General features: G+C 39.8%; 1 protein-coding gene across 2 annotated transcripts in view; it reads left to right on the forward strand.

Moving 5' to 3' along the window:
• JARID2 (jumonji and AT-rich interaction domain containing 2) overlaps positions 1 to 4481 on the forward strand; it is a 120554-nt gene extending 116073 nt beyond the window's left edge. For both annotated transcript variants that reach the window (XM_072152634.1, XM_072152632.1), the window contains one exon: positions 1444 to 4481. In XM_072152634.1, the coding sequence (XP_072008735.1) occupies positions 1444 to 1626 (183 nt within the window). In that variant the 3' untranslated portion in view covers positions 1627 to 4481. The remainder of the gene's footprint in view (positions 1 to 1443) is intronic.
• The last annotated feature ends 6829 nt before the right edge of the window (positions 4482 to 11310 follow it).

The following is an 11310-nucleotide window of genomic DNA, read 5'->3' on the forward strand; positions in this document are numbered from 1 at the left end:
AGTACTATTGCAGCCAACGGCAGGGGCTTGGCAGGATTCATCACCCCCCCCCCCCCCCCCAACGGGCCTGACCGACCCTGGGATAGGGCCCAACTTGCTGATCAGCTTGCCTGATAAGACCCCCGCAGATCGCGAAAATGTCATTGCTCCATCAGATTAATGGAAGAGACAGCCGCACATAACCTTTATGCTCCATTAATCTCTATGGAGCTGACGGAGATCAGTGAGCACGGAGCGCACACTCTGACGGAGTGACGAGGGGTCCAGGGGATTTACGGGATTTACAGGGGTCTCAACACTTGAATAGGGCCTGACTTTCCTTTGTGGCGAAACCCCTTTAAAGGGAACCTGTCACCAGGAGACCCATTTTTAGCACTCCCCCAGTCCACACAGAGCATAGTACATACACTGCCAAAGTGCTTTTGTATTAAAAATTGGTTTTACAGAAAAAAAGATATGTTGTATTGTACCTTTCATTAGCATGTTCTGTGTGACTAGGCAGTTGCCAAATGGGAGGGTCTGGAAAGGAGCATTTCCCCCCACCCTTGGGGAACAGCTACTCCATGTGACCTTTTCAAATATATGAAAACACCCATCACTTGGTTTAGCGACACCCCCTGCTCCTCTCTAGCCAATCCTGAGTGTGGGGAGTTATTCATATATTTGAAAAGGTCACATGTTCCCAAGGGTGGGGGGGGGACTGCTCCTTTCCAGCCCCTCCCATAGGGAAACTGCCTAGTCACACAGCAGATGCAAATGAAAGGTACAATATAACATATCTTTTTTTCTGTGAAACCAATTTTTAATGCAAAAACACTTTGGCAGTGTATGTACTATGCTCTGTGGGGACTGAGGGAGGGCTAAAAATGGGTCTCCTGGTGACAGGTTCCCTTAAGACGGAGACCACATGAATTTGACCTTGTGGAACTGGCAAAGCAGATACTGTTGTGCACGTGTGGACTGATTGTACCACATTGAATGATCCATAATTAAAGACGACCCCTAGTTACAAACAGACCTCTGGTAATTGGTAATTTACAGTACTTTAGCTTCAGGCTACAATAAACATCTATAATAGTTTTCAAAGATGTCTGCAATTAAGATTTATTGTTAATCCTGGTTTTATGAGAACCCAACATTTTTAAAATCCAATTATCACCGAGACCAAAAAAATTTGGCTGGGGGTACAATTAGAAAATATAAAGTTCCAACTTACATACAAATTCAACTTAAGAACAAACCTGCAGAAACCTATCTTGTATGTAAACCGTGGACGGTATAAATAGTGTGTGTTTGTGTGTGTGCATATGTGAATGTAATGCCGCTCTAAGCTATATATTAAATTAGTGTATGTGTTGACTGGTATGATTTTTATTATTACAATAAAATATTGGATCAGGCATAGAGTGCCTATTTCTTAACCACTTTTATTTTGCTTTCCAGGAACAAATAATAAGTCTTGTCAATCAGATCTGTGGGAAGGTGTCTGGTAAAAACAGCAGCATTGAGAACTGTATGATTAAATCTACACCAAAAAGGGGACCAAGGAAGAGAGCCACACTCGATGTGCCATGCTCCAGACTTTCATCCATCAGTTTGTCCAAAAGTGCTTCAATTTCATCCTGAAGATGCCAACACTCTCTCAGTTCTCTGATCATATAAATATATATATATATAAATATATATTTTTATTTTGTAATTCTACCATAGTTTGGAGTACTTGCTGTAGAATGCAGGCTGTCTTTGCACTAGCTCTATGAAGATTTTTTGTTTCTTCTGGTTTTTAGAGAAGTAACTTTTTTGTTTTAGCATTAAACTGTTGATTTTATTTTATTTGTTTTATATGTAGATGCTGCAGTCTGGTTTTTACCCCTGCAGTCTAGTCACTGTTTTATGGTAGTCTGAGGGGCAGTCTGTGTTTTTTATTTTTCTTTTTTCTGCCGCCCCATAGACTGAATTCTATACAGAAAGCCTTCCTTGACAACTGTGTGAAAAAGGCTTTTTTTAAACATTTTGATAAGTTTAAAGTGTTTTTTTTTTCCTTTGCATTTTCTTTATCCAGTCAAGGGAGCAGTTTTTTCTAGAGGAAAAAAGAATATCAAAACTTGAACAAAATCTGCTTTTTCTTGGCTACGTCTCATTCTGTCACGTGCAAGATGAGTTTTATAATTTTTTAAAAAGTTTGGGGCTAAATATAGTAACTTAAAAGGTAGAAAAAAACCAACAAAACTCAAAAAAAGGAGGAAAGTTTGGCAGCTGATGGACTTTTTTTTTTTTTTTTTTTTCCAAACAAACCAGAGGCAGAATGCTGAGACTTGGAAATGGTTCTCTGTTACCAGCACATTTCTATGCATCAGTTAAAGGAGAAGAAGAGGCAAACAAACTCAAGCAATGCCTTCCTGGCAGAAGTCACGTGGGGGGTGGGGGACTATGAACTGTGCCTGATTTCATAAGGAATCCATTCTGTTATTTTTGGTGCTGTTGGCTACTTTATCAAAAAATGAAAAAGAAATGTTAAAAAAAAACTTCAATAGCATCCTTTGGAAAAGAAAAGGAAAAATGAATTTAAAGTATATAAATATATATATATAAATGGTCGAAGCCGGAAGTGCTTCTATGTCATAGACGTGCAATCTTTTTAACATTCCATTTCATTCCACTGCAATTATATCTCAACACATCACACAATCAGCATTAATATGTATGTACATTGTTTTATGTTCCAGCCCCTCTGTCACGTGGTGCTGTGATAGACTGAACTGCTTCACCCATCACCTTCTAGAGCCACTAGGGTCTGAACTGTTTTTTTTCCTTTTTAATTTTATTATTATTATTATAATAATTATTATTTGTTCTGTCATGAATGTGAAAAAGAAATTTTCCTCATTGTCTTATTTTTTTTCTCTGTTTTTAGCTCTGTGTTCGCAAAAGAAAAACAAATTACAAATCACAACCTTATTTGTACATATGCTTGTAAATTGATTAAAATACTTGAGCCTTCTTTTGGGGATTGGGGTGGACAGGGGACGGTGAGAAGAAAAAATAAAGATGAAGAAAAAGCCTTACATTTTAGTTTCTTCATCAGATGGTCTGGATGCTTACAGGGTTATTCTTGTAACATATATAAGTGCTGCTTACATCACTGAACAACTAAAAAGAAATAATGGCGTAACTTTTGCCCCCTTTTTCTGTTTTTTTTTGTATGTGTGGGACTAAAGTATAAGAAAAAAAAAAAGGGAAACTGTTTTCACAAAATAGTTCTTTGTTTCATGATGGAAAGAAATCTGACAAGACCGTAGCTAGCCATATTGCACTGAACTCGCCAGTGGTGACTATTGGGAGAGTGTCCTTTTCATACAATTTGTTGGTTGTTGTTGCAGAAGACTGAACTGTTTTTGAATATTTAACAATAACATACGGTAAACTGAGTCAAGTGTTTTCCAATGTGGTTGTCCAGTTTTATGGCCTTGCTGTGTGCTTTTTCCCCTCTTGACAGTTAACTTCTATGACTACGGCTTACAGGTTGACATTTAATTTATTAGCACTGCTCTGCTCTCTTTCCGCGTGATGGAAAGACTCCATGTTGTTTATTGCCAGTTTTGTTTACTTTTCAGGTTTGTACAACAAGGTTTATTAATAAATAAGACATTTTTTGATACGTGTTTTGATTATTTTTAAGACTTGACAGTATTGTCTGACTTCAGATGGTGCTTGAGCTTCTCTGCAGAATCTCGCATATAAAACTTGATCATTTATGGGGACACAAGACCTTAGTGTTCATCCATATTGGTGCTTCCGTATTATGGAGCTATATTGCACTTCATGTCCTGCAAAATAGTACCATAATCTCTAATAATCTGTACAGCAGGCAAACTGCAAGAAATTCCACAGCTTCTCCATATAAAATTGGACCCATAGAAGTTAATGGGTGCTGAATAACACAGACCTGTAATGTGGTGCTGTGCTCAAGCAAGTGGACTGGGTTTCCTTGTAGCACAATGTAGAATACAGTATCAAACTGTAGCGATGCTCTCTGTATATTTGGTCAAAATCTTCTGCTGCGTTGAATTAATAATTGACATGTCTGCTCCATAATCCAAAAGTGTTAAACAGTGTGAAAATGAACAAAAGGATTTACTGAAACCCGGTTTTGTATCACTAAATGAGCAACTGCGTTTAGCAGCCATTGCAACCAAGCTAGTGGTGTTCAATCAGATTACTAAAAATTCTGCTTTATTATGGTGCATGAAATATTTTGCCCAATTTTTTTTCTGTTTTCTATACTGTGTATTAAGTTTGTGGCACTGCAATGTATATTTTTTGTTACATGCTCCCATATAGCACAAGCTCAATGGTGAAGAAGAGTCCCAGTGCAAAAATAACATCTGTAGAAATGTATGTGAACCCTGTGGTTTTCAGCCATTTTGGCTCTGCCTTTGGAGTTTTTTAAAACTTGATGATTAAACTGGTTTGGTGTCTAAGAGTGTTTGTTTTTTTCCATAGATATATTGGTACCACAGTTTCCTTTACTAAATGGTTTATAGAATGAGCCAGATAGCAACTCCCTGTTTTTCTTCTAAGAATCAACTGGAGCTCCTACAAAACAAGTTAGGCCCTATCCACAGGATCACGAGAATGGGGAAGTCTCATTGGACCTCCCCCCGTTCTTGTGATTGGTGGGGTCCTGTGGAAAGGGCCTAACTTGTGGAAAAACCCCTTTTAATGTATTACACAAACAGGCGAGGTCGCTTCAATGTATAGGCTAGTGGGAAATTTATGTTGTCATGGTCAGTGTAGGCTGGCATTGCAAAAATTATTTAAAGATGGTCATAGGTCATAAAGGGAACCTAAATCTACCCAGAATCGCTCATTACAAGGTAATTGTTTTCCTTTGAAAAACTTTGTGGAATTTGAGAAATCACATTTCTGAGATGAACCGTCTGTTTGGCTCAGCTTCTCCCGGTCATTTTGGCTTAAATGACAAGACCGTCGCTCTCAAAGTACTCATATTTGACTGGGCCAGAGAACAATGTAAGGAGGAGCCCTGGTCTGAATCACTTCCTCTGGACACCCATCTTCATCAAATATTTGAGACATTGGCACCAGGAAGCACCGAAGATGGCAACCTAACAAGTAAATGAAAGGATGTTCTACTGGTAACTCATGGCTCTTACTGTTGTGGATGCCAAGCTCTTGCACATACTTGAAATCTCAAATAATGCCCCATAGCACTCTACAGAAATTATTCTGGTGGTTTGAGATTCAAAATATTGACTAATACCTCAAAGCTTTGTCCTATCTGCTGCTGACATCACATGGGTTCTGGTGTCCAGAAAACTTCAGGGGTCTTGTGGAATCATGCCGGGACAGGTGAGAGCGGTTGCAGTGACTATGGGGAACTAGATTTAACCCCTTAATGCTCTGCGCCGTAGCTCTACGGCGCAGAGGTATAGGGAATGTATGAAGAGGGCTCACAGGCTGAGTCCTCTTCATACAAGGGTGGGAGTTGTTGCATATTGCAGCAAACCCCCACCGCTATTAAACCTTTCATTGCCGGCAGCATTTAAAAGACGGCGGTGCGTGGGCGCCGCCATCTTTATTATAATCGTCGCGCCCCCAAACGCCATCGGGGGGCGGCGATCGGTTGCCATGGTAGCCTCGGGTCTATCTGGTTTCTGCAGATTCGTTACAATGAGCGAGCTGCTAAAATGTCATATATTGCAATAAAGAAGTATTGCAATATATGGTAGGAACGATCTGACCATCTAGGGTTAATGTACCCTAAATGGTCTAAGAAATAGTGAAAAAAAAAAGTTTAAAAATAAAAAAAAAATTAATAAAATATTAAAAATTCAAATCACCCCCCTTTCCCTAGAACTGATATAAAAAATAATAAACAGTAAAAATCACAGACACATTAGGTATTGCCAAAATGCCCGATCTACCAAAATATAAAAACGGTTACGGCCTGCGGTGACCTCTGAGGCGGAAAATGGCGCCCAAATGTCTGAAATGCGACTTTTACACCTTTTTACATCACATAAAAAATGGAATAAAATGATCAAAATGTCGCAAAGACCTCAAAATGATAGCAATGAAAATGTCGCCTCATTTCGCAAAAAAATGACACCTCACACAGCTCCGTGCGCCAAAGTATGAAAAAGTTATTAGCGTCAGAAGATGGCAATTTTTTTTTCTTTTTTGTACACATTCGTTTAATTTTTGAAAATGTATTAAAACACAATAAAACCTGTATGAATTTGGTATCACCGCAATCACGCCGAACCAAAGAATAAAGCTGAGCTGTTATTTTTAGTGCACAGTCAAAGTCGAAAAAACTGAGCCCACAAAAACGCACCTGCGTTTTTTTTTTTTCAATTTTTCCACATTTGGAATGTTTTTTCAGCTTCGCAGTACACGGCATGTTTTAAATAACATCACTGGAAAGTAAAATTTGTTACGCACAAAATAAGCCCTCACACAGGTCTGTACACGTAAAAATGAAAAAGTTATGGATTTTTGAAGGTGGAGAGCGAGAAACGAGCGAAAAAACCCTGCATCCTTAAGGGGTTAATATTCTGGCTTGTTGCTGTCTTTCAAGGGAACTTACTGATACCCTTCTTTTAGCTAAAAATTGTTTCCCTCACATCCACATAAATTAACTTTATCTTGTATTCCGTGGCATCAGAGGTTTGTTGCGCTCGACTGAACCCCTCCTACACCTCCCCATTTCCCATGCTTCTTCTCAGCATTTATGTGACCAGGGTGACATCATAACAGGTCCTTTAGTTTCCTTACATTAACATTCTGTACACCATGCATAATAAATTTACATTTCTTGTTTTTTTTTTATGCACACAGGGTTCTTTAACCCGTTACCAACATGTGACGTAATAGTACGTCACATGCCGGGTGCGGGTGCATGGAGAGGGCTCATGGGCTGAGCTCTCTCTGTAGCCAGTAAGTCTTTGCTGCATATTGCAGCAAAGGTTTACCGGTAGCACCCGCGATCGATGCCAGTACGGATTGTGGCGTTTTCCCGCTGATCGCTGGCGAAACTGCCGGCGGCTTTAAAAAGATGGCGACACCCATGGATCGTCCCTCCCCGTGACGTCATTGGGGAGTGGCGATCCGAGGCATTATATGATAGGATCGTACAGACAACGTAGAGTTAAAGTACCCTAAAGTTAACCCTGTAACGGAAAATCGCGCCCGAAGTCGAAAATGGCACAAATGATGTCAATGCAAATGTCATTTGCTATCCATTTCCACATAAATATGGAGGGAGCATCTCTATCTATCCATGATTTGTAAAGTGCAGAATATGATGGCACCATATAAAGATTTGTATTAATATACAGTCCCACACTACAGTAATAGGAATATGTACATTACCATCAAATTAATAAAATGAATTAAATACAAGCAGTCCCCGGGTTACGTACAAGATAGGGTCTGGAGGTTTGTTCTTAAGTTGAATTTGTATGTAAGTCGGTACTGTATATTTTATAATTGTAGTTCCAGACAAAAAAATTTTGGCCCTAGTGACAATTGGAGTTTAAACATTTTTTGCTGTAATGGGACCAAGGATTATCAATAAAGCTTCATTACAGACACCTTACAGCTGATCATTGCAATCTAAGACTTTAGTAAAGCATTCAGAAAGCTTCACAAGAGGTCAGAGTGGTCTGTCTGTAACTATGGGTTGTCTGTAAGTCGGGTGTCCTTAAGTAGGGGACCGCCTGTATACATTTATAATTTAATAGTTTGGAGTGGGACCAAAACTGCATATTTTATAAGTAATTGGAGGGCGGCTATAAATAATGTAAATTTGGTTGGGGTGCTAGATTTATAAGTTTATAAAAGTTATTATACAAGTATAATTTATTTAGAGTGCACTGCAAAAAAAAAACATATGCCTTGTCTATGCTGCTCACTCCTCAGCTCTCAGCCCCCACTTTTGTGCTCCTGTACAGTTCATCCCTCCCCCACTGATGTCAGCTCACCAGGCTGTGAGCTCTGTTCAGATGCTTAGAGAAGGCAGAAAGACATATTTGCAATGCAGCTGTTATAGGCTTCTGCAACCTGTCTTTAGTGAAAATTAGGTCCCTGGTGACAGGTTCCTTTTAATAGAAATAGCTTCCTGCCTAAACTACACTGCTCAAAAAATAAAGGTTACACTCAAATAGCACATCCTAGATCTGAATGAATAAAATATTCTCATTGAATACTTTTTTCTGTACAAAGTTGAATGTGCTGACAACAAAATCACAAAAAAAAGAAATCATCAATAGTAATCAAATTTATTAAACAATGGAGGACTGGATTTATAATCACTCACAAAATTAAAGTGGAAAAACACACTACAGCCTGATTCTACTTTGATCTAATGTCTGTAAAACAAGTCAAAATGAGCCTCCGTATTGTGTGTGGCCTCCACATGCCCATATGACCTCCTTACAACGCCTCTACATGCTTCTGATGAGGTTGCAGATGGTCTCCTAAGGGATCTTCTTCCAGACCTGGACTAAAGCATCCGGCAACTCCTGGACAGTCTGTGGTGCAACGTGACATTGGTGGATGGAGAGAGACATGATGCCCCAGATAGCTCATTGGATTCAGGCCTGGAGAGCAAACAGGACGGTCCATAGCTTCTGTGCCTTCATCTTGCAGGAACTGCTGACACACTACAGTCACATGAAGTCTAGCATTGTCCTGCATTAGGAGGAACCCAGGTCCAACCGCACCAGCATAAGGTTTCACAAGGGGTCTGAGGATCTCATCTCGGTATCTAATGCAGGGCTGATTCTAGTCTTTTTGCTGCCTGAGGCAAAAATGGAAATGAAGCCCCCCCCCCCCCCCCCATGCACACTACCCCCAGTATACATGTATATGTAAGTAGATGGGTAGCCCCAGCACATGTCCCCAGTGTATAGCTCCCCGCCCCGATATACTGCTAGGCAGCCCCAGCACCCCCATCCCCAGTATACAGGTAGGCCCACCAAATGCCCCCTCCAGTATGTAGTAGCCCCATCCCACACCCACCCCAGGTATATAGCCTACAACTGATCTCAGCTTGTCTTTACCACAATGGTGTGTGTGTAGGAGCATGCTGCAGCATTTTTTACCAACAAATTCACACTTCTGCTTCACAGGCCAGAGGCCTTGTGTTCATATGTGACATGTCCTATGTGCAGCTCACCTCCATTCACCGCAGATGTACAAGGTACGGTGGTGTGATGATAGGAAGTGAAGAGTGTTCATATGTGTGTTGTGGACTCTTTCATTTTGGTTCCATGTAGGTCTCAATTGGTAAAAAAAAAAACAGAAAACTTTGTATAGTGGCTCAGGTTTAAATACTCAAATATATATTCAAATGTTAACTAAAATATTTGTGTCATCATATATGCATGCTGTTAGGCCAGAAAGAGGCAAAGGGTAGTAGTTTGGCTGACCTGTATTTGTCTCCAGGTAGTTGTGGAAATTACAAACTTACCACAGGAACAATTCTCTAAAGTGCTTGTCCCAATAACATCAACTGAGCCAAGTAGAACTACCAAGGACAGCTTGTGGACAAGTACTGATCAGCTATATAGAAGTTAGAATATAATGTAGCAGACACCTGCCTGGTATGGATAGGGCTAATGAAAGCAGACATTCTTTGAGTCATTACAATTATGGGAATACCACATTTACATAGTTTTAGATCTTATGGACATAACAAATTTCCCATATTACTACGATCTTTTTTAATACTATAGTGTACAGAGCTGTTTAAGGGCACATTTTTGAGAGAGGGACTGATTTATTTATTTTATAACATTTTGGGAACTGTACAACCTTTTTTTTTTACTTTTTATGTAAATCTTTGATGCTTTTTCAGTATTTTGCCACCCATACAATTTAGTCTTTCGGGCATTTTTACACCTCCTCAGGACAGTTGTAGGGGAGACGCTAGTGGACATGCCACATCTCCATACTAACGCGGAGGCCACTCCATTCAGCCGATATATCCAGCAGGTCATCAACGCTATCTATGTCCAATGAAGGTTTTACAAGACCGAAACGTCATAAATTGTATTTGATTGCATTAATTGATCAATAAGCTTATTGCATATACAATAATGCATAAACAGAGAATATGTGGTTTTTAAAACATCCAAGAAAGGAGAGAAGATTCTGCGGAGCATGTGTAGAGGAGTCAATCACTGCCTGTACAAATAGGGGAGAATCTGCTGAAAGGATGGCATTAACGTGTATGTAAATGATGGCCTTGGAATAACGGACCAGAAGAATTCAGTACCTGTTGTCGAGTGGTTACTCACCTCCTAAGGTACCAATGCTCTCTTCGTCCAGGTCCAAAAGGAGCTGAGGGCACAAAACCTAAACAAGTTCTTCTCAATAAATTAGAGTATCAGCAAGAAGTTCTTTTTTTATTTTAGTAATTCAATTCAAAAAGTGAAACTCATATACAGTCATTACAAACAGAGTGAACTTTTTCCAGGGTTTATATTAATGTTCAGCCAGAGATAATCCAAAAGTCATTGATGGAGATGTAACAATGTGGTGTAGGCTCTGCCAGAGCAAAGACTGACAATATGTCCTAAACAATGCATCACAATGTGGTGAAAGTCTGAAAATATTTGGCGCATGGGCTATTTTCTGCCCGACCATGACCCCTTCACAGGCCATGCTCTCTTAGTCGGACAAGTCGATAAAGTGTAAAGAGGACTAAAAGCCTTAATAAAAATTTGGCGGAAAGCATTTTCTAGCACAAATTACACCAGAAGTCTGAAAAATTCTCAGAAGATTAGAATAATAAACCCAACACACCTGAAAAGGCTTCCTAAGTGTTTTAACAAGTCCCTGGTCTGGTTCAGTCGGCGCTACAATCATGGGGAACACTGCTGACTTGACAGATGTCTAGAAGGCAATTCACACTCCACAAGGAGTGCTGTACAGAGTGCTGTATCAAAGCATATTAATAAAAAAAATTGAGTGGAAGGAAAAATTGTGGTAGAAAAAGGTTCACAAGCAACAAGGATAACTGTAGCCTTAATTTTATTGATAAAAAAGGCCATTGGGGGAGATTCACAGGGAGTGGACTGCTGCTGTCATTGCTACAAGAGCCACCACACATAGACATATCCAGGACATAGGCTGCAAGTGTCACATCCAATGAGTCAAGCCACTTCTGAGCAACAGACAACGGCAAAAGCGTCTTACCTGGGCAAAGGAGAAAAAGAACTGGATTGCAGCTCAATGGTCCAATGTGTTGTTTTTAGTTTTTCAGTTCATTTGGAAATCAAG

This window comes from Engystomops pustulosus, chromosome 5, assembly GCF_040894005.1.
Source record: "Engystomops pustulosus chromosome 5, aEngPut4.maternal, whole genome shotgun sequence".
Classification (NCBI taxonomy): domain Eukaryota; kingdom Metazoa; phylum Chordata; class Amphibia; order Anura; family Leptodactylidae; genus Engystomops; species Engystomops pustulosus.